We start from the raw sequence: 25220 nt of genomic DNA, 5'->3' as shown, positions 1-25220 counted from the left end.
AATACTATCACAAATATATCACTATATATAGCATTTTCACATAATTTCATTTGAGGTCCTAGTTAGCTTTTATATCATATGTACTAATACCATGGATGATCTGAAAGTACATTATATAACTTGACTAAAAAAGTAGCCATTGTTTATAATAAGTATTACCTTTGCCTTGTCTCTCATGGAGCCTTTTCCAAGGATGGACATTTTTGTCAAGGTTTCTTCTTGTAAGCGCTTCAGAGAATTGCCACGTGGCCCCAAAAGTTTTCCCACAAAGTTGAACTAGAAGAAACAAAAGAACAAATTTGTAACATTCATATCTGAGGAAAGTAATTTATTTTTTGAATTTTAGTAAACACTGCAGTCAGTATGCTACACATCATTGACTAATGACAAGTATTTAAGTTCCTGCTACATTCATCACCCTATAATGTTTCCCACAAACCACATAAAACAGGGCTAAAACAAACAAACAAACCAAAAAACGATGTATTTCCTTCTACCAGATCACTTCAGTGATGGCTGTATTTTACAAATTGTATCAATAAATGAAGTTAATTCCCAGAATTCCTTAGCTGCCATCCTGACAATTTCAGCGCACATTCAATATCAACCACGAACAGTGCTGGAATTAGACTGTTGGTGAGGAAAAATGACACCAAATGTCCTGTAATGTGCACTAAACTGGTCACCATGGAGTGTCTGGGTTCCTCTACCTGGTCAGTACTTAAGCCTCGGTTAATCAACCACTGAGTGCACTGGCCTAGATGAGCGCTACGCCTTCAGTGGCTGACCAAAGCTTTATGACAAAATCCACCTATCTATTTAGCCTAGATGCAGAGGGTTCTTTATTCAGCATGCAGAGTAGCAGTGAATGAATTAAGGGTACTACGGACTCTGAGGATAGACTGCCATGGTTGTAAAACCTGGTTTTTCCATTTTCCTGCTGAGTGACCCTGGGCTCGGGGTCACTAGACCTTGGTTTCCTCATCTGTAAAATGGGAATGATGAACGGCAACAGGACCTCCCCTTGCAGGGTATTTTGAGGATTAAATGGGTCAACATAAACAAATCATTTAGAACAATGCTTGGCACATAATAGAGAATAAATACATACAACTGAAAGAAATAATTATTGATAGGAATTTCACACAACTTCTAAAAGCCTTACAATAATTATGAATTCTTCTTGCTTCCAAATAGAAAGTCAGCCCTATTTACCGCGAGAGAAACTGTTCTCTTTGGCAGGATTCTTGATCACAAACTCATGTAGCTGCTGCTGTGATATCAGCCACCTTCCATGAGCCATGCCACTGCCGTACTGTTGCTGTTTTTAAGAGAAAACTGTTCCTCATGTCTCTAACTATGGTAATGAAAGTAATTTTCCTGAAATATGTACTTTTAAAAGACCAAAATGGTATTTTTTCCTTGTCCACTTTCAATTTTATTGGTCTTCAACAAAAACTAAATTAACTATTTTTAACCTTCACATGTCATCTTTTTGCTTTTTTAAATTTAAGTAAATTACTTAAAGAATATAGAAGTGAGGTGCACAGAGTTTAAAATATTAAATAATACTACAAGGTGAGGGGTAAAAAAATCAATGTCTCAACCCACCCTCCCTCATTCTTGTTCCCTGTTTTCTCTGCTTTATCTTTCTGGAAATCCTACTATCGGATATTGGGCCTCCTGAGTTGGATCTCTAAGTTTCTCTCTGATTTTTCCTCCCTCCTTCACCTCTCTCTGTCTTACTTTCTGGGAGATTTAATTACGTTTCCTACATATCTACTGATTCTCTCATTTCTGCTATCACATGTTTCACTACTAACAGCATTTTCTTATATCTGTCCCTTCCTTATGGCACTTAAGACATTTCATGGAAGTGATACAAGTTATTATCCTCCTGAGGCGTCAGTGGCGGTAGCTGTCCCCTCCCCGATGCCGTGGAGCTCACAGAGCCTGCTTCTTCCCACAGATTCCCCTTACCCTCCATGTTCTGAGAATCTGTTTCTTGCTACACTATGGCCTTTCCTCACATGACTGGTAATCCTCTGCTATTTGTTTCTAAAAATTTTAAATTGAGGCTCAAACAGGCTAACTGGATGTTCTGCTTCCATACATGCAATCTGACAACTGGACATAATAATTCACTGCAACACAGCAGCCCAGTTTTTTCACCCAAAGCTACTCAAATATCAAGATCTGTATTTCTTTTTCCTTGTGCTAGGCATTTCCCTGAATAGGAATTCCCCAACTTCCTAGGAGGAGGTATATAAGCCTGGCTTCCAGAATACGAAGAATCCCATTATGAAGCCCACACACCTCTATTTAAAGGAAATAATTCCCACATTTTCAGTGTGGCATCTCACTGCAGCCCTCAGCTGTATCCATCTGGGTCTTAGAACCTCAAGTTCCTCTTATTCACACTCTTCAGGAAATCTCTCGGCTGTTGCTAGGTTAAGAAGGGCAGATGCCTGGTTTTCTCAGCTGGGAGTGGATCCAGGGGTCTAACTACTTCCAGGCACACTTTCCACCAAGTTCCCTCTTGTCAGTTCCACCCCATAAATTCACACGCAGCTAACTGGTATCCACAATTCCCGAGTCTTCTGGAGGTTTTCCCACACTAACAGGCATGTTTCTGGTTGGCTTTCTCTTGCCCTGCAAGCTCAGGATGCTGCTTTCTCTGGTCTTTACCAGAGAAAGTCATTACCATTTATCCATGTATTTTGCAGCCACCAAAATTTTTTTTCTTTTTTTTTTTAAACATCTTTATTGCAGTATAATTGCTTTACAATGGTGTGTTAGTTTCTGCTGTATAACAAAATGAATCAGCTATACGTACACATATATCCCCGTATCTCCTCCCTCTTGCGTCTCCCTCCCACCCTCTCCATCCCACCCCTCTAGGTGGTCACAAAGCACCGAGCTGATCTCCCTGTGCTGTGCGGCTGCTTCCCACTAGCTATCTATTTTACATTTGGTAGTGTATATACGTCCATGCCACTCTCTCACTTCATCCCAGCTTACCCTTTCCCCTCCCTGTATCCTCAAGTCCATTCTCTACGTCTGCGTCTTTATTCCTGTCCCGCCCCTAGGTTCTTCAGAACCTTTTTTGTTTGTTTTTTAGATTCCATATATATGTGTTAGCATGCAGTATCTGTTTTTCTCTTTCTGACTTACTTCACTCTGTATGACAGTCTCTAGGTCCATCCACCTCACTACAAATAACTCAATTTCGTTTCTTTTTATGGCAGAGTAATATTCCATTGTCTATATGTGCCACATCTTCTTTATCCATTCATCTGTCGATGGACACTTAGGTTGCTTCCATGTCCTGGCTATTGTAAATACAGTGCAGCACCAAATTTTACTAACATCGTTTGTCCATTGTTGTCTCACACTCCCATTCTTATCTTCATAGATCAATACCTTTTTAATTCATTTATATTCATTTTAGCAGGTTTCAAGGATAGCACAAAAATAAATTTGTATTCAAACAACCACATTTATATCACGTCTGTAATAGTTCAATATCTCCCAATTAATAAAAATTAAGAGACCTTAGAAAACATCCAGTCCAAACATCTAATTTCATACCGAGGAAACTAAAGTCCACAGAATGATACGATTTACTCAAAGTCACCTGATAAAACATAAAACCACGAGATTCCATGTAAGAAGGAAGAGCATTTTATATGCAGTTTTCTTTCTCCATTTAACTTCTGTTAGTCTTTTGCTCACAGAAAGTATATAAACGCGCATTTTGACCATCGAAGCACTTCCGCTCTCTTCTTTGTCACCGCACACTGCGTATTAGTCGCATCACCCTGGTCAAGTTACCCTCGTGAGTCGCAGGCGCCTCATCCACAACACAGGGGTCAACGCCTACTGCGGGCGCCTGATGCATGAATTAATACGAAAATGCACAAAAATCACCTAGCAGGGCAGCCGGCAGACTGTGCACTCTCTGTGCCAAATCAGTAAGTAATGAATGGATGAATTTAGCTATCGTGAACATACATAAGTTGGGGTGAACGATGCCCACCTCGTACGTGTACAAGGCTGCCGAGAAGCCACCGCCTGGAACGACACGGCCGCACCCAGGCCACCCAGGTGGGTCGAGGGGCTGAGCTCTGTCTGGGAGTCGGGGTGCAAGGTAGAACCAGGCGTGTGGATGCCGACCACCTGCACAGCTGAGCCACACAACAGCGATGGGCTCGGTTGCCTGACTGGGGCCTCCCCGGCAGGCGTTTAGAGATAGCCAGAGTACCTGGTGACAGTGACTGTGGGCCACCACCGCACTAGTGGTCAAAGGCCTACAGTCACGCATCAGCATGGGTGGGGCCGCCCCTCACAGCGAGGAAGGGGCTTGTGTAAAACGTCAGTCGTGCCTGTTCAGCAGCCCTACCAGCTGAAAGGAGGAGCCACAGGCCTGTTTACTCTGCTTCCTCGGCTCAAAGCCCTTGCTGCTGCCTCCCTCAGATCACAAGTCCAATTCCTCCTGGGTTCTAGGGCCCCCACGCGCACCCCTGAAGCCCACCACGGCCTGCACCTGCGGCGGGGCCTAAGCCACCTACGGGCTGAGAACGTTTCCGACTTCACATGAGCAGCTGAGCAGCACAGCCCTCCGACCTGCCAAGTTCTACGACCCACCGAGGGGCCGGCCCCCCTGCTCCCGACCTCTGAGGCGTGTCGAGGGCTCCCTCTCGCCCGCGGAGTGGTCCCAGCAGTGTCCTCAGCCCACCGAGCCTACCGCGGCTGTGGTGCACCGGGGTCGTCACGCTGAAGGGGCATCACGAAGATGAAGAGGTAGCGCACACAGCGCTGAGGGCTGGGACCTGCTGGATGTCCCCGGAGCCCACGCACCCTCTGCACTCCTGGGAACGGCTCACTGCAGAGAACTACTCTTCCCCAGATGCGGGCGACCCCCTTGCTTCTCTAGGCCGGGCACAGACCCTCCATTCTTTGCGCCATAAAAGATTAGCTGTTCTGATCAGTCAGAGAATGCCCCTTAACCTGACGTGATCAAACTTCAGTTAAGCTTCTGTCCTTTCCTCACACAGGCAACCTGGGCCGGCACAGGCCTCTGCGACAGGCCCTCTGCTCCCAGGGACCAGCCTTGGGCGAGACACTCTCCGACACCTGTCCCTTCCTGCCCTCCGTCCTCCACCCACGTCCCTGCACCTTCCCGGCCTCGTCCACTCTCTCTCTGTGGTCTGACCTCTGAGACACTGACAGGCCTCAGGCTCAGAGTTCTCCCTATCACAACAGCAGCCCCTTTCCCTGATCTTCCAGAAATCCTTCCAAATATAAAGTCTGTCCTTCCTTAAGTCAGGATTTGTTTTCTATTTGATGAGTGTATTGGCAAGACACACAGTAAGAATCTAATACATTTTAGCCTTCATTTTTACTAATGATTTCATTTGTGTGCAGATTTGAATAGAAGGTAAAAGTGTTATTTCCGAGACCAATGATTTTTCTCCAGATGCCAATTATTATATGACAAATATACTACCGTATTACAAATGTTACAACTGTAAATAGGAAACTTTTCAAATGATTATGAAGATGGTAAACCAACATACAGTATATTTGAGTTTTACCACATAACAGATAAGATCCAATAATTACGTTCTTCCCCAGTAAAGATCAAGGAAGAACTTAGCTTTAATTGATCTAAACTACATTTGTGACATGACACTGTTCCACGGGGACAATTACAGTTAAGCAGTCATTTCATAAACAACTAAGCCTCAATCAAGGACATGTCACAGTCTCCATTAAAACGTTTCCCTTAATTGGGTGCTCACCAAAAAGTTGATTAGTCTAACAAAGGGATGCTTTATTGACCTCTAACTCAACACTAAAACTGAACCTGTAACCTCTGCCAACGTAGCAGCAGCAAATACGTTATTCTTCTCAGCAAATGGCACTACCGTCCATGCAGCAACTCAAGCCAGAAACCTGACATTCATTCCATGAGGGCAGTGACGAGGCCTTTTGCAGTCACTGATCCAACACCTGTGCGGCGAGGGCATTCAGTCAATGTCCAGTGAATCAATGAATTATATCCTAACAATGTTACCTCCTAAGTCTCTCTTAAACCTGCCTATTTTCCTGTAGCCTCACCACAACCACTAGCCCAGCCATCACCATCCCTCACCTCGCCCACTGCAGAATTCCATCTCTGTATCCACTTCTAACTCCTAGGATCAGCAGAGAGGTCTTAACCCAAAGGTGACCTTGTTATATCTGTATTTCAAACAGGACTGTCCAACTCCCCTTCGAGTAAGTCCTCATGCCCTGGAACTGCTGTGCAAGGCCCTCTCCAGCACAGCTCTTGCTCACCTCCCCAGCCTCACCACTCTCCTGCTTTTGACTTTAGCCATTCTGGACTCATTTCAGCTTCTCAAAATTACCGTGTTCCAAGAACTACCCATTTCAGCTCAGATGTAGAGCTTGTAAAGAACGTCACTCTCACCCTTAAAACAGGAAGAAAACGAAACAGAATACAAACTAATGCTGAAGTGCCAAGGCAAACACTAACCACACAACTGGAGAGAGTACAGACACCTGCGGGGAGAGATAAGACTCCAGCATCTGCTTCTCTGGACGGGGGACGAGCATGAGAGCAGAGAAGACCAAAAGCCCCAGAATTAAGAGAGTTGATACCTTCTCAAAGGTTCTTCCTGCAGGAACTCACCACCACCCCCCCCCCAACCCCCAAGTGCTCACAGGGAAGATCAGGGAAGAATCCTGAGACCACCTGCCCTGGCTAGTGGGGGAGAGGAAAACAGCCTCTACTGAAATCTACTCAGAGCCATATCCCCTATCTCCCCTCCTAAACAAAAGCCTTAATCTGCAGGAGGAAGGGCAAAAAAACCCACTTTGCTTTGTTTCTTAAAATATTGACAAAACATGTACTGAGATCAGTGTCCAGCCCTCAGGAAGTGTTATTCTCGCTACAACACTGGTGAAGTGCAAATATGTTCTAGGCGCTGGGTGGAGAACAGAAACAAGCAATGGCCGCATCCTTCCTGAGCCCCATCTGCTCACAGAAGAGCCGGATGACAAACAAGAGAAACAGAAGCGTAGACACAATGTCTGTCAATTACTGCTAAGCGTCTATGGAGGCGGGCAGAAGGCAACTACAGAGAGCGTGGGTAATCTTGGAGGGCTGAGCAACGTCACACCAGGCTGGCCTGTGATGCTCAGCTCGGCTGCGTCCTATGCAAGGATCTGGAAACAGAGACTTTCCGGCACTGTGAATAGCAAGTGCAAAAGCCCTCAGGCACTAAGGACCTTCTCTGAAATAAGAAGACGGCCAGCCTGTCGGAGCAGAGCAACTAGGGTGGGGAAGTAAGAGGCAGAGTCACCCATCCAGGCTAAGCGCTTGGACTTAATTTGGAGTCTAAGATGGTTTCAGTTTTTCTTTGTAAAGAACAAACGCAACACAGCCAGCCCTTTCCTGAGCTCAGCAGAGTCTGACAGGCCTGGGGCTGCTCCTCCAGGCACCTCCTCGACACTCTCAGCCCCCTCACTCCCTCTCCTCCTGCCTTCTCTTCTCCCACTTACCAAACTATGGTTTAAGACATTTCCTTTCAGGTTGTACTCCTTGGAAGAGGAAATGTGTTTTGCTCAACTCTGAAATCTTCTCCACATCTTCACCCCGGTCTTCAGTCTTAATACACATAGTAATACTCAAAAAAAGAAAACTTGTACTGGATCAACAAAAGCGAAAGAACAGGTTAATAAATTCTGGGTCTAGGAACCTAGTCTTCTGCCTATCGTTGCTTTATTTTAAAAAGGTCACGGCTGTATCAGCAGTAACATAAAATCAAAACACTCTATGGCACAAAAGGAAAGGAATTTCAAAACATAAAGTCCTCTCAATGGTAGAGTCCCTCCTGCTCACTATGGCAAAAATGCTCAAAAGCGGTACAGTATCTTTCCTGACTATAACATGAACTACTTAACGCTCCTTTTACATTAGTTATTTTTCTTAAATGCACTTCACTATTTCATCGACAGAATAGTCTGGGATAAATCTCATATGTGCTAAAAGCAGCTTCCTTTGGTCCATTACAGTCCCTTCTCCCCCTCATCATCCTCCCACCTGACCCTAAAACCCCAGTCTGCGGCCGACATACACACAGCCGCACCTGCCTTGGTAAGTAGAAAATGAGGGACTAGGTTATGCTTTAATGACATCTTGGGCATCTACTGTTGCGTAACAAACTAACCCAAAATGTAATGGCCTTGAACAACCACCGTTTTATTTATTTGCTCACAATTCAGCAATCTGAGCCCTGGGGGGAGTTCTATGTGGCAACAGCCAGACCAACTGCGGCTGAAGGACCCACTTCCAAGACGGCTTATTCCCATGTCTCTTAAGTTGGTGGTGGCTGTCAGATGGGGACCTCAGTTCTTATTGGTTTGATTCTCCTCCACCTGGGTATCCCAAGCTTCCACCTCCCACAGTGGCCTCGGGGTGATAGGACCTTTGCAAGGTATATGTCTTCCAAGGTCAGAAAAGCAGAAGCTGTCAGGCTTCCTTAAAGCTCCAGCCTGGAAGTTCACATCTTGTCAGTTAAAGGGAGCTGCAGGGTCAGGACAGACTCAAGGGAAGAGCACAATACAGGGCATGAACGCAGGGAGTGGCCACTGGGGGGCGCACTGCCACAGACAAAAAACGACAAAGCAGTCATTTATCAAAAAGTTTTAAGAGCCTCAAACATCACGGTCTTTTCTAGGCCTAGCAATCACCTGCCTGTCTTCCCTTCCTTGAGAGGGGATGGAGGTGCCACTCTCTGAGGGCAGAGGCCCTGACTGACCCCCCTGTGCACCTCAGCCACAGACGAGAGCAGCACTAGCTCCCAACAGGCAAAAGCAGCATTTCATGCACTGGAAGCGAATGATGAGTGCCAACCAAAGTTAACGTCCGAAATGTACCAATCACTACCCAAGATTTAATTAAAACGAACACTAAAATATACCACACAGGCACAGATGGAAGGAGGCATATTTTGGGTATATGGTCCTAACTGTCCAACATCTTGTAATTGAGCGTCATATAAAATCTACATGTTTAATTAAAAATGATTAAAAAGGCATCTGACAAAGACTAAAATAAGGAGGTACTGTAATAGATAAACAATGTAATTCATTTCTATAGAGGTAGGTCTGAAGTAGGATGTGAGAAATGAGAGGATATAAAGAAATAAAAAAAACTTTGTTTGGATACAGTATATGTCTCAAGTTTAATGAAGAGCTAATAAATTGTGAGAAAGGAAGGAGGTGAGAGGAAGCAGGTCCGGTGCAGTCCATGGCGACTAAGCGTTCCCCACAGACTATCACGTCCAATGTTCCAGATCTTAAGTTAGGCAGCCAAGAAGGATCCCTGGCCCCTGCACTATAGTTTATATGCACATAAAATGGATGTGAGTGTGTGTGCATATATATATATGTATACATTTATTTATTTAAAAATTCTACACCTGATCTACCATTGGGTAATAATATTTCGATCCTTACTTAGGTCAAGAGATTCATCATTAACGATACTGGATGTAGAAAAACAGTCCCAATTTGAAAAGACTGTTCTTCTTACGCCCATCTGGACGGGAGCTGCTCTTCCCCTGTCCTGGTGGTGAGCCTGCACTGGGCACGGGGACGGAGCGGCTCTGCCGTCTTCCTGCTCATTTCGACTGCATCTACAGTAGCCCTGAAGTCGCAGTCTCTTTTGCAACAATCTTTGTCCACTGAAAAAGGTAAGTTAACTAAAACTAGTAGATGCAATCCAAGAATCCATACCGAGGCACATACACAGCTATCTGCCCCAATTACTGAAAGCAAGAGAGTGATTAAAACTTGGTGGGAGGGCTTCCCTGGTGGCGCAGTGGTTGAGAATCTGCCTGCTAATGCAGGGGACACGGGTTCGAGCCCTGGTCTGGGAAGATCCCACATGCCGCGGAGCAACTAGGCCCGTGAGCCACAACTACTGAGCCTGCGCGTCTGGAGCCTGTGCTCCGCAACAAGAGAGGCCACAATAGTGAGAGGCCCGCGCAACGCGATGAAGAGTGGCCCCCGCTTGCCGCAACTAGAGAAAGCCCTAGCATAGAAACGAAGACCCAACATAGCAATCAATCAATCAATCAATAAATAAATCTTTAAAAAAAAAAAACAAAAAAAACTTGGTGGGAGCTTCTGCCTCGGAGAATCCCCTCTTCTACTCCAGCATCCTATCTCACTGTGCACACAACTGTCCCGCACTCACATGTGCCAGGTAATAGTACTAGCGTTAACCTGTGTAATAAATATTAATAAAGCTTAATCTCTTGAACAGGAGAATGGGCTCTGGAGCCAGATTTCTGGGGTTCAAATGCCTGTTACTGTGTAATAACGTTTAGCAAGTTACTTAACGTCCCTGCTTTTTAGTTTTTCATAAGTGAACAGGAAATAATCATTCCTTCCTCCTAAAACTGTAAAGATTAACACATGAAAAGTTAACACATGTAAGGCCATTAGAACAGTGCCTGAGATGCAGAAACCATACGCTACATACATACATTACAATAGAAGTTCTAGCATGTTCTTCTAGCACCCAAATGTAAGGTTGGACATAACATCCCTCTTTGGAAAACGTCACCCCATATTCTCTTTCTAGACCTTACTTAAGAGAAAGAATTAAACTGTCAGGAAACACATTTGGTTCATCATCTCCACATTCACCTAATTCCTGCCCAACGACAAGAATGAAAAGAAAATAAACGAGGTTTGTTTTACCTATCTTCTTCCCTTGAAAGGAAAAGACCAGATCACTACTTTCACTAGCTTTACGAGTCATTTTAGGTTTCAATAATTTAACCACTAACACAATGATTAATTAAATAAATCCACCTTTTAGTTGGTATTCAGAATACTGATCTCATTTGAATTAAGCCAATGTCATAAATGCAAAACTCCAAACAGTCGTAAACCTAACAACAGACTTGGGACCATCGCATTCATATGAAATGGAGCAGCCTCTTCACTAACAGAACACTTGTTTCTTAGGATAGTTAGTAATTGAGTCAAGCTTTGGATTACTGACAATAATTTCCACGATTCTGATAATCACCTCTAACAAGAACAATCACTTTTACATGGGAACTTCAATTTCTAGGGAATAAAAGTCATTCCAACTTGTGTTTAAATCAATCATTCCTAAATGTTGAGGACTCAAAAAAAAAAAAAAAAGGTAAGATCTTTTATAATGCAGAATATTTCCTACTATATATTCTACTTGTTTATTTGTATCTGTCACAAATCTTTCAGGGCTCCCTAGGCCATATAAAAATCTAATGCGCAAGTATAGCACTGAAGGCTTTCCACGCTAGTCATCACCATTCCAACGACTGCTACAAACTACCATTCCCCATAATTAAATCATTCTGGCCCAAGAGTTACTCTGTCTTTCCCCCTGATCTCTGCTTGTTAACATCCTGAATTTATACTTAAGGACTACATTTAATTCCACCTGTAATTCTTTCTCCAGAAATAACTCTCCCTCACTCTTTTAAAATCTTGCAGTGTCCATCTACCTCTCTTATGTTAGTTCAGTCTTTACCCTATATTATTTAGTAAAATTTACTGTTTCTCCTGTTAGACTGTAAATCCCTGGAGAGTAATTAGGATCCATATTTTATTCATCATCCTTCCTGCATAATGATTTCTCAATACATACTTGTGAAACTAAAGTTTATTTTGCCCCAAACCAAATGGCATTAGTCAACATAGTTTTTATTGATTTTCTTTGTGGCAGAAATTATTGCAACATATTAGAGCTATATAAATACTATTATTTAAATTTATTAATTTGCCAACCACAAATCACTAAGCATTATTGGTAGTGGTTGAGATTATTTGGTATTGCTCCACTGACTATAATTTTAACACAGTATCTACTTCTAAATGGTAAACAACCCTACTTATTTAGACATCAGCAACCCTGAAAATCAATCAAGTAAAGTACACAAGTAACTTCTTCAGGAGATGACATGGGCAAGATCACACACACAGTGACACACCATCTGAAATCATCTACTTTATGTACTTTTTAATCTCTGTATGCTCAAAGCTGGATTATATTCTTTGGGCGGGGGTGGGGGACTGGTGGACAGCAAAACAAATAAAACAAGCAATGTAGCCCATATATACTTAAGTTTAATCCAGAAAATCCCAGACTGCAATAGTCTGGCTTCAAGTGTGGAGAATGGGATGGAGGATTTGAAACTGGATAAGAGGCTATTACAAAAGACCGGGTGATGGATGATAGTGGTCTCAAGTAAGGAGTGGCAGTGGAATGCAGAGATAGAAATAGATGTGAATTACTTTAGAAGTAGAAGTAATAAAATGTATATGTCATTGTACTTCAAGAATGGAGGGGGAGAGGTAAATGAAGGAGAAATTAGTAGACAAAAATGATATGCTAGTTTTAGGCATGGGCTCTTAGATACAGGGGCTGTCTGTCATTCACTAAAATAGGAGCACAGGGAAAGGTCCAGGTTTGCCAAGAAGAGGTATGAAGTTCACTTATGGACACATCAAATATAAGAAGTCTGCAGGATATCCAAGTGGAGGTGGTCCAGTAGGTGTTCAGCCTGATGAGATGGAGGGGGAGAGGGGGAGAGGGGAAGAGGGGAAGAGGGGGAGAGGGAGAGAGGGAGAGAGAGGGAGGGAGGGGGAGAGTGAGAGGGGGGAGGGAGGGAGGGAGAGGGGGGAGAGAAGGAGAGGAAAGAGAAAAAGAGAGAAAAGAGAAAGGGAGGGAGGGAGGGAGGGAAGGGGGGAGAGAGAGAGAGAGGAAGAAAGAAAGAGAAAGAAAGAAAGAAAGGAAAGAAAGAAAGAAAGAAAGAAAAGGAGAGAGAGAGGAAGGAAGGAAGGAAGGAAGGAAGGAAGGAAGGAAGGAAGGAAGGGAGGGAGGGAGGGAGGGAAAGGAAGATGTGACACATCTGGTGTCAGAAAGCTAGTAAATGGCAGACCTAGTAGGCATAACAAAGAGGGGCTGACTTCTAAACCTGACTGCTTTCCCCTCTGTAACTGTCTCAGTATCAATGTATATACTAAGCGCCCTCTGTTTCATGTAACTGTGTGTCAATTACTTGTTTTGATAAAAGTTCACAGTTTGGGCCATTTAATGAATTTCTGCCATTTTACTCCACTGCGGGGGGTGGAGGTGAGGTAGGTGGAATCCTAGAAGAGAGGGGTTAAGCTTTGTTCATATTTCCTGTGTCCAACAGTACAGCTGTGCAATTTTCAGGTGATCCAACTGGGAGGTCTTCATGGGGCCCAGAGCCAAAATAAGCAGTCCAATAATATTTAACACATCTAAGCCAGTAATATATTGCTAAGCACTAAAGTTGTTTTACCTTTTGGCTCAGCAATACACTTAAGAGATTGATCCTCCATCACCTCTCAAAAATAAGCAGTGATGTAATAAAAGATTTACACAGAACAATATTCATCACAGACTTCAATTTCTTAATGTACTGCACTGTGACCAAAGTACATATAATGGTAGCATTTCTACTCTTTTAAATGTAATGAGATTTTGGGGGACCTATATATAACCAAATTTTGTAATTACTCATTTGACTCAATAAAATAGTAATAGTAATAACAATAACCCCCCTCCCAAAAAAAGGTGAGTAAATTCTTTCACAAGCCCCTTAATATACGCATTGCTGTTTCTGAAGTCCACTTAACAGCTTTAAGTTCAAGGGCTGCTTTCTGGGTCAATAATCAAGCATTTTAAAAGAGAAGAAGGTAAAAGTCACAGCATAAGATTTGAAATTCCTTCACAATGTTGTTTGAAAGCTATCATGTTCACAAATACCAACTTAACTTTCTAATTCTCATGACATAGGGGCGCGTATCACAAGATCTCAAGGGCCCAGAGAAGACCTCTGAGAAAAGAACAAAGTAGCCTCGAAGAGGCTCATCTCTACTTACAGCTGCATTTTCCTCCCGCTCCCACAGTAAGACACGGGTTGTCAAGGTCGGAGAGGGCTGGCCTGGAAGGGGACTTGTGCTCAGTGAAGCAATGGACTGCGGGCCAAGACATTTTCCTAAGGCTCTGTCCCCCAGAGTGGCCTTTCTGCTTCCCCAGAGGGTCCAAGATGTAATGAATACTAGCAGGGACACTGATCATGACTTGTCATAAATACATGTGCCTTTAAGTGATGATTTTTATTATCAGGCTTCCTCGACACCAACAAGTTTCAAAATCCCCCCTAGACAGCACTGTGGATTTCGGTAATGGCACGTAAGGACTAACAAACAAGTGCATTATCACTTTACTTCTACAGGTAAACTATCAACTGGACGCCAAAAATAAAAAGGATTTTCACATGAATCCTCTTGAAAAAACATTATTTGCCTCCAAAAATTAATTAGGAGTCACAGAAAAGGCAACTTTTAACATACCAACATGACTGTCAAATATTTACCATTCTAGGAAAATTTTGATAGCCATGATGATTTCTATGGAATAGGCTTCCTTCCACCCAGTAGTAAATTCGTGGGTTTTTAATTGTCTGCAATTCACTACAGGGGAAAAATGCAAGCCAACTTTAAAAAGAAAGCTTCTCGAGCTTTAATTCAAACTCCAGAGGAAACATGTTTTATAAATACTTCGCTCTTCTCTCTCAAAGACTCTTAACCAAAGAACTTCTGTGAGACAGCAAATATATCAAATTTAAAATATGCACATAATAGGAAAATATTTAATGTAAGAACCCATATTGCCTAATATAAAGTTACTGAAAATAATATGTAAGCATTAGAATGCTTAGAGATTAGACAACAATTACCAAATTATGAAAATCAATAAATCTAATTTAAACCTGTAGAATCTAACTCAGTACACTAAATCTTAAAAACCATAATCATAGTACACAGGTATCTCCTAAGTTAACAATCTCGGGCACTTTTTTTCCCCCAAAATGGGAATCTTTTTTTTTTTTTATCCTAATTCTAAAAGTGACACCAAGTTATTATTAAAACATTAAAGTACAGAAACATGTAAAGTAGAAAAGAGCACATGATCCTACCCTCCAGAAAATAACTGCTAGTAAGATTCAAGTTAGTTTTTCTTAAAATAGATGTTCAACTAGGGTTTTATCTGTCCTACATGTTGCTTTTCCTTCTTTTATTTAACAGTATAATAAAGACAATCTTACCATAGCAGTAGAGCATGTATGCATAATGATATATAGAGATATAATTCAATTTCATATGACAACTGACTTTTTAAAACGGTGCATAAGCCTTCTTTTACCCTAGCATGACTTTACATGTGGCATTCCATTTCCTGAAATAGTTTCCAATAATTAAACACCTGGAGAAACCCACCTCATACTCCAAAGCAGCTCAAAGGTCACTTCCTGTTCTAACCTCACAGCCCCCCTTGGCCAACCCTACCTTATATAAGTAAAGTGATAAGGGATCAGCCCCCATTCACTGCTCCCTTATCACTTTATTTATAAATCCCCAATAAAAACCTGCACATCTTATTGAAATTAACCTGCTTAGCCAAGTACAATGGCTGGTAGTTTCTCAAATGCCCTCTACCCTGTATCCCCCTGTCATGGCCACCCCTCCATCTCACCCTGTCTTACTTCTGACCCCTACCCAGCCAGCTCCTTCAGAGCCTTAGGGAAGATTTCTCTGACACTGTCAGCGTGATCCTCTGTCTTTCTAGAGCACCCCAACATTGAACTTCTCACACTGTATTATACAAAATTAAGTTATTCATCTGTATTCCCCACAAAACGGAGAGCTTCTTGTGACAAAAGAACATGCCTTAATCAGTTTTGTTTTCCAGGCACAATTCCTGGCTCAGAGAAGACCCTCAATAAATGTTAGTACATGAATGGATAGATGGGATCAATGATGAACGAAACAGTGAATTAAAAAAAAAAAATCAATGTAAAATCTAAACCACAAGGCATTTAAGGTCCTCACAGACAGGGTGCCTTGTTGCAATGTTGATTTGGCACTTAGGTTAACTCTGTTACATCGAGTCACTGCCCAGAACCAAGGGTTAGGGTTTACCCACAGGGAAACTTCGGAGGACAATTTCTATAGCTTAAAGTCTTTTAAAAAAACAATCATGAAACAGTGTTTATTTGCGTTTCACACTTTACAAGCTCGCGCGTATGCTCAAGAGAGCAACTATATTTTGGGTTTGAATACTTAGAGACTCATGTTCAGTGTTTTACCATTGAAAGAGTGCTGAAATGGTTCATTAAGAGAAATTACTCAATTAATGGAAATCATTTTATTAGTTGGAGTTTCACAAACAGTGCTTCTCTCTTGCCCCAGAAGCTGAAAGTGTACAATAGCCTCAATTCCACACCAAGCTGCCTCTGCCCATTGCTATTCCAGAGGGGCAAGTACTGCCAGCTTCCTCCATCTCAGCCTGTTAACAGACACCAGCATGAAAGCTTTTTCTTAGAACTGATGCGAGTCCTATGTTAGCCTTTACACAAGGCTGGCTTGAAACTCAAATGCTCAATTTGCTAAGCAGAAATATCCTTTTCAGCATTCTGAAAGCAGATTTCTCAGCAGCCCACTTCAGACGTTCTAAGGACTTGACACGGACTCCGCTCTCCGTGCAACACAGAAATTATAATTCGTCTTCCCCTGCTCTCATCAAAGCTGACACTGAAAAACGACATTTGAGGTTTGATCTCATATACTTAACTCATACACAACAGAGTATTAACTTCAGATTAATCATCTACTAGACTATGAACTCTTTAAAGTTGGGGATGGTGTCTGTGCATCTTTCTACCTACTGCATATCGAGCATATCAAGCCTGGTGAATCAATTTATGAAAGTCTCCATAATCCATGCTGTGTTTAGTAATTAGTATGTCTATAAAATGCTCATAACAGTTTTCTGTTTACTAAAATGTATTATATATCTTCAGTTTTGAAAGTATGCCTGAGTAAGTTCCTAACAGGATGACTGTCTCTAGGTAAACAACTACAAACTCTCAAAACGCTGAACAAAATACAAAAAGCAACCATCTAAAGCCTCCGCAGAATGCTCAAAAACAAGGAGGTTCTACAAGGGAGTCAAGACTTGGAAGAAGGGAATGGCTGGGTGAATTCACTGATTGTAGAGCTTTTATTAGCTGCATAGCAGAGTTTGAGGCAACCATAGTGCCGAAATGTGTGGGACGAATACTAGAAATGAGAGCTAGACCTCAGGAGCCCCAAATTTTGTGTATAAAATCTGTCAATCGTGTATGCCAAAAATAAACGCAAAAGCCAAACTGAGAAGTAAACTGAGATCTGCACTCCTATCCGACAGAGTCTGTGTCTGAATCCAAAAATAACAACACCCCTCAAAGAAACATAACAGAATCCAATTTCCACAATATAACACTCACAATGTCCAGTATACAATCCAAAATTACTCAACATATAAAAAATAGGAAAAATATGACATTATCAAGATAAAAGAGTATCAATTCACATCAAATCTAAGATGACTAAGATTTTAGAATTAGAGACTTTAAAGCACCTATTTTAACTGTGCTCAATTACACAATATAACACCTGCAATAAATGGAAAATCCCAGCAAAGAAAAAAACATGTTTCCAAATACATATATTTATATATGAATCACATATAAATTCTGAAACAGATAAGTACAATACCAGATATAAAAATTTTATCTGATAGGCTTACCAAAAAAATAAAGATAACATAGGAAAGAGTCAATGAGTTTAAGATACAGCAGCAGAAATGATCCAAACTGAAGAAGAGGGGGAAAAACTAATAACAAAAGTGAACAGAGTCACAGGAATCTTTTCGAGAATATCAACAGGTTGAAAGTACCTGTAATTAGAGTCTCAAAGGGCGGGGAGTGAAAGGATCAGAAAAAGTATTTAAAGAAGCAATACCTGAAATATTATGATGAAATGGACAAATCCTTTGAAAAACACAAAACAATTTTCACAAAAGATGAAACAAAATCTGATTAGTGCCTTGTCAATTACAGACACTGAAGAACTTACATTTGATTCATATATAAATATATGTATTTGAAAAGAGTTTTTCACCACCAAACTCCAGACCCCAGATAGCTTCACTAGTGAATTCTATCTAATAACAAAGAAAACAACAGCACCAAACTGACATACATTCTTTGGGGGGTGGGGGGGGAGGGGAGGGAAAGAACACTTCTATGTGTGTGTGTGTGTGTGTGTGTGTGTGTATAAATTATAGGCCACTATCACTCATGAATACAGATGCATTTGAATCCAACAATGTATAAAAAGGATAATACATCATTAAGTAGGGTTTAACCCAAGAATGCAAAACTGGTTTAATTTAGCCAAATCAATCAATAAAATTCACTATATTAACAGTATAAAGGAGAAACATCCTGTGTTCATTTCAATAGATGCAGAAAAGGTATTCAACAAAATTCATCACCCAGTCAGGATCAAATCTCTCAGCAAAACTAAAATAGAAGAAAACTTCCTCTACCAGATACAGGTCATCTACAAAAAAACCTCACAGCTGTTACCATGCTTAATGGTAAAATACTGAATGTTTCCCACATTGCCTGAGAACAAGAGAAAACTGCCTAACGTCACCACTTGTATTCAAGCATTATACTAGAGATCCTAACCAATACAATAATAAGATAATAAAAAGCATAAAAATTGGCAAGAAAGAAGTAAACTGTTTATGCAGATGATATGATTATGTACATAGCATATTCTAAGGAATCTATAAAACAACTTACTAGAACAAGTGAATTTATTAGCAAGGTAGCAGAATACAAGGTTTATACTAGAGGCAGAAGTTTATACTAGAGGCAAAAAAATTGGAAAATAAGATTTCAAAATATTTTGCAAGAGTGTTCAAAAAACATGAAACAAGTTCCTACTTGTCAACAAAAGACAAGACCTTTACCCTAAAAAGTACAAAACACTACTGATAGAAATTAAAAATCTAAATGGAAAGATATATCATGTTCAAGGAAGGGAAGACTTAATATTGTTAAGATGTCAGAACTCCCTAAACTGATCAACAGATTCAATGCAACTGCAATCATACTCCCAACAGAATGTTTTGTGAAAATAAAACAATAAATTTATATAGAATTGCAAAGGATCTATATGCAAGCAATCCTGAAAAAGGGCAAAGTTGAAGGGACTACATTACCTAACTTCATGTCTTACTATAAAAAGCAACAGTAATGAAGATGGTATGGTACTGGCATAATGATCCATAAATAGATCAATGAAGCAAAATAGAAAGTACAGAAATAGACCCTCACTTAACATAGTCATCCAATTTCCAACAAAGATGCCAACACAGTCCGTGGGAGGAAAATATCTTTCAACAAATGGTACTGAAAAAACTGGATATCCATATGAAGAAAAAATGAATTTTGACTGTCTTTCTCACACCATAACAAAAACTAATTTGAGATGTATCATAGACGTAAAATTAAAAGCTATAATGATAAAGCTTTTAGGGGAAACACAGGAGACTATCCTTATAACTTATAAAGGACTCTAACATTTCCTTGAGGTTGGCAAAGATTTCTTAGTTGCCAGAAGGTAAAATCATAAAGGAAAAACGTGATACATTAGACGTCATCAAAATTTAAAACTTCTGCTTATCACAACACTCTGTTAAGAAAATAATAGGCAAGCCACAGACTGAGTCAAATATTCATAAAACGTATATCCAACAAGAGATCTGTAGCCAGGATATATAAAAAAAGCTCCTACAACTCAATGATAAGAAGACATACAGCCCACTCAGGGAGCGGCAAAAGATCTAAAAAGAGACTTCAAAATGGAAGATATATAAATGGTCAATAAGTGCATGAAAAAGTACACAAAATCACTAATCAACAGGGAAATGCAAATTAACACCACAAGAAAATACCAATACCTTATCAGAATGGCTGCAATTAAAGAGACTGACAACATCAAATATGGATTTAGATATGGAGCAACCACAACTTTGCATGCACTGTTCTAGAAATGTCACAAATACAACCACTTTGGGAAAAAAATTATGGCAATTTATTATAAAACTAAATACACAGCAATTTAAACCCTAAGTATTTACTAAAAATAAATGAAAACGTATGGTCACAAAATGTACGAAAAGGTTCCCAGCAATTTAATTATAATAACCCCAAACTGAAAACTGCCCAGGCAAATGGATAAATACATTGTGGTATTTTCAGGTACTGGATTATTGTTCTACAATCAAAAGAAATTAACTACTAATATATACAACAGTATGCATAAATCATGTACATGGACACTCAGAAGAAAGAAAAAAGAAAAGCAGAGTAAAAAGATCAATTTAGGCCAAATCTGAGATGATCAAGATTTTAGAATTAGACTTTAAAGCACCTATTGTAACTGTGCCAAATGTCATAAAATAACACTTGCAGTGAATAAAAAACTTTTTTCTAGAATAATTAGGGAATATTTTAAGCATTTATGTGCCGAACCCTATGCCAAGCATTTAACATGGATAATCTTATTTCTTATCAATCCAACCTTATCTTACAAATGAAGAAACTACAGCAGGAAGAAGTTGAACAGGCTGTCCAAAGTCCAAAATATAACTCAGAAGAATAAATTTTAGGGCTCCGCAACTCACGCCAAAGTCAAACAGAAAGGACAGAATCACCAAATAAGGTTTCACCTGATTGTAAAAGTATGTGTGTTGGGGCGTCGTGCTAAGGGAGAACACCTCAAGAACACACCAAACAGAATGTAAACAGCATGCGCTCCCTTGTGATAAGGTCTGACACACCTGCAGTGCAGGCTCACGGTCTTACCTTAGGGAACTGTTTTACAGGAATCAACACTTTCTGTCCCAGCTTCATGTTCTTATTAATCACCACATCAATGTACTTTTCTTCGTCCTTGCCTTCTCCTTTGTGAAACTTTTCTATTTCTGTGGAAGAAAAACAGATAACTGTGAAGTGTCTGACTTAGAATTCCAGAGGCTGGGGGTTCTCCTTAGCTCTATGGTGGCAAGAAACCAAATACAGAATATGGACTTCAGATGGCTACAGTTTTTTCAAGTAATGACATATGTCCCATTGTATCGATGATTCTCCACCAGTACAGCGGGAAAACGCACATACCAGGGCGCTACAATGTGAAATCTCAATCGCCCAAGCTAATGGAAGGGAACAAACACAAACATAAAAATAGATTCTTTGGGGCCTTTTGGAATCCTAGGAAAAGGCTGATCAAATGGCAAAGAAAAGTCAGAAACTATTCTCAGTTCACCGTTACCAAGCACTGACATCCCTATTTATCAAACCCCGCCTGGCTCTCCAAGGCGTTTCCCATCAAGAATGGGTTCTCGAAGATGGCATTAAAAGCCCTGGACAACCTTCTGTCAGTCGACCTCCCCAACCAAATCCTCCCTCCTCACAAGTGACAAGCCCAATTATAAGCTCATGGCTTTGTTAATGCTCTTTTCTCTTCTTGTGATGTTATTCTGATGATTTCAATGTCACACATCTCCTTCGAGATTCAACCACATTAAATACTACTTTTTATGTGTTACGGTCCCTTTCCTCGACTGGGCAGCAGCAGCAGTGGGAAAATCAGTCCCTCCCACCACGATACTCACAAAGCACTTCATGCACAATTCTACTATCATGTCTAGCTTAGCTCTGCAGCTTCCGACCAAAGCTTCTAAAAATAAAGATAATTACTAAATCTCCAAATGAGCTGATCATTTTGTTTGCTTTCTTGTATTATCCTAAGTTTTGATCCTGTAAAACTGATCATTCTATATAGAATCTGCATGGGAACAATATACACTGAAACAGAAGTATGTGAAATGTAAACATTTACATAGATAATTCTTATTATTGTTGCGGGAAAAAATTCTTCAAGGGTACTTTTAATTTTGACATTTTTCTATAAAAATAAAATATACATATGCTGAAAAGTTAAAACAGTATCATAGAAAATAAAAGTAAAAGAAAGTTTCTCCTATACCCATACTCCAGAGTAATAATACAGAATGTTATACACTCTTTCAGAAGTTTTCCATGAATAAATTAGCACACGGGCATGCACATATACAATGTGTTTGAAAATTGTAGAACTAATGGTGGATATGAGCTAAATTAGCTTTGTTTTCCTCAGTAAAAAGCAATAAGTCACATGTCACCTGCTCCACTGACTTCAGCTTTAATGAGTAGAAGAAAATAAATTCCACATTTTATTTTTATTTATCCATTTATGCTATAATTGGGAATACCTTTAGTGAGTTAGAAGACTTAACAAAATTAGGTACACTGAAACTTCCTAGAAAAAAGAATTTTTAATGTTATGTATACATTTGTCAAAATAGATTTAACTACCTATTTTCTTTTTAAATAACAAAGCATTTTTATAATTTTGAGAACTTAGATGCATAATTTAATATTTAATTCCCTAATCGGCATTCAAAATGTTATTCCTTGCATCAGTGACGTTTAACATTTGAAGTAACATGTTAAGTCACAAAGGTAAGATTAAAAAATTAGGAAAAATTATATATTTTATCATATATTACATTAAAGTTTGAGATATGCCTATGATTTTAAAGAGGAAAGTAAAATTTAAAAGAAAAAATATATAAAAAACCTAATTTCCTCTCCAGTCAACTTTGCAAATCTTATATTGCTAAAATACCTAGTTGTTACATTAAGTAAGCTTTGAAATATGTTGAAATATAATATTTCACTGTTTAAGATTTATTTAAGAAAGAAGTTTAAAGCCTGATGTCATGTTAAAGCATGTAGGTTTGCATGTACTGGACCTAACACACCACATAGCAATGGAAAGAGCCCCATCCCTGTCACTGGCATCAAACAGATCTGGTTTTTAGCACAGCTCAGGCCCCTGCGACCTCCTGTGATAACATTCAAAACTGCTCAAAACTTCTGTTTTTTTAGGTGTTCAATCAACAATTGTGCATTTTCTTCTTGATTGAAGATTATAAGTAGGTTGATGTTTTTATGAAGTCCAATAAAGTAAAATGCAAAATAACAGGAAGTACACAAGATGATTTAATGAAATCTTGAAACTGTCCCTAACTGGGAGTTTCATATTCTAAAACTCAGGCTACTACCTCTCCGGTCTTCCTTAGGGAAGGGAAGGCACTGGACACCTACCAAGGTGGATTTAACCTTTTAGTAAATTGGAGCATATGAAGGCAAACCATAGAAAATGCAGCCAGATGTTCAAGGTGGAACACATAGGGGATTTGACTTTCACTAATCCCTAGATTACATTTGTTACATACAGTTTAATGTAGATTACATTTGTTACATACAGTTTAATGTACCAATGCCATCTCCCAGCGCAGAAATAATAAGCAAATGTGTGATTAGGTTTTAGATGATGGAGGGGATTAAAATGCTATGTTTTCAAACCATGGACACCAAATTTCTGTCAACCTGGAAATCCAGTGTCAGTTATGTCTTTTTTGGCTTTTGTTTTTCCATTTCTTTTTGTTTTTGTCTTGGTTCCGTACAGAGCCTCCCTAAGCAATGGCCACTTACATTATAGCCTACCAAATATACTAAAATCCACTAATCCTCTAAAACACAGCAAAATAATCTTTGAATTTAAATAAGTTAAATTTCCAATATAAAAAAATTTAGTAAATTTTCATTAAAACTGCTTAAATTCTCTCACAGAATCAAGCACATCTAAATGGACATTTTCCTTTGTCCCAGCAACTCCATTTCTACAAATTTACCCTACAAATATACTTGGATAGATTATAAAATATTATATACAAAGTTATCCATTTAAAGCACTGTCTTTAATAGCAAAACACTGGAAATCATCTAAATGTCTATAATTAAGAACCTGGTTACTAAGCTAGGGCACAGCCATACAACGAAATCACATACAGCTACTTTACAACATCAGGAAACTCTTTATGTTCTGATAGGAAAAGGTCTCCACCAAATAACTGTTTAGTACACGTACGCACATACACAGTGTAAAACAGTGTAAGAATATATGTTCATATTCACTTGTATATGCACAGAAAATAGCTCACTTCTTCTATATAAGAAACGAGTAACAGTGATTAATTGTCAAGGGGGAAATGCATTGGATAAGAAACAGGAATAGGAGACTTTTGCGGTATCTCTCTTTTACATTGTTCTAAAATTTTGAATTATGTGAATATTTTACCCTTCAAATTTTAAATCTTTAAACACTTTGGCAGAATTTTTTTTTTAATATTGAAACAGAATAAAAAAAGAATGTATACAGAGATTGCCATGTTTATATTTTGCGTCTTGGCTGAAAATCCAGAGCTTGACTCTCTCGTGATCATTCATTTAAGTTCTTCATTAAAATATTCTTTCACTGAAACTGTGATGAGGAATTTACCTGGACTGCCTATCCCACTTGAAGCAACAGGCGTGTTTCTGGAAACTACATGCACAATATTTTATTTTGACAATCCAATAATACTTCCAATGCAATGGGGTTCACACAGTGAGGGAGAGAGGAACAGGTATCTATCCAAAAAACAATGACTGAGGTCTGATACATTGGAGAAACTGTACTGGGTGCTGGGAAGAAAATACACAGAATCTGTGGCATGTAAACAGACAAATTTAACATAATGTACACAGTGTTGCAGAAAAGGGACTAACAGCTTTGGAACTTGGAAAATTATTCAAAAAGCTAGCAAATGCGTGCTAAGTTCTTAAAGGATGAGGAACAGAGTTTGCCAGGCAAAGAGCCAATGAGTTCTTCAGTGAAGTAAAGCAGCCCTGGGTAACACCAGTTCACATTCCCTCATCTGACCAGTTAGACTGTACAGGTGATACATGGAGTTTTACTTTTTTCCCCCCCCCTTTTCTCCTTTAACAGTACAAAATAGAATAAATCACACAAGTAATCATGACGAGCTCCTGCCACTGCAGAGCCAGTCAGTGAACAAGCTGAGACATGGACTCCATTTCCTCACCCCACATCCTGGGTTCCTGAAGAAAGAACCAGGGTGAGAAGAGGGGGTAGTTCTCTGCGGCCAACACAGAGGAGAAATGAGGACAAAAGCGTGAAAAGGCAGGCCAGGTTCTTAATGTCAACACTGATATACTAAGGGTTCAGTAACAACAGGGAGATACTGAAAGCTGTCAGCTAAGGAG

At 40.0% G+C, this 25220-nt stretch overlaps 1 protein-coding gene across 4 annotated transcripts in view; it reads right to left on the bottom strand.

Moving 5' to 3' along the window:
- KHDRBS3 (KH RNA binding domain containing, signal transduction associated 3) overlaps positions 1 to 25220 on the bottom strand; it is a 165469-nt gene that overhangs the window by 91793 nt on the left and 48456 nt on the right. For all 4 annotated transcript variants that reach the window (XM_061171428.1, XM_061171426.1, XM_061171427.1 and 1 more), the window contains exons 2-3: positions 20871 to 20989; positions 160 to 276 (exon numbers count right to left, since the gene is read on the bottom strand). In XM_061171428.1, the coding sequence (XP_061027411.1) occupies positions 160 to 276; positions 20871 to 20989 (236 nt within the window). The remainder of the gene's footprint in view (positions 1 to 159; positions 277 to 20870; positions 20990 to 25220) is intronic.

The sequence above is a fragment of the Eubalaena glacialis genome, chromosome 17 (genome assembly GCF_028564815.1).
Source record: "Eubalaena glacialis isolate mEubGla1 chromosome 17, mEubGla1.1.hap2.+ XY, whole genome shotgun sequence".
Lineage (NCBI taxonomy): Eukaryota > Metazoa > Chordata > Mammalia > Artiodactyla > Balaenidae > Eubalaena > Eubalaena glacialis.
This window is presented reverse-complemented; position numbering and strand designations above follow the sequence as displayed.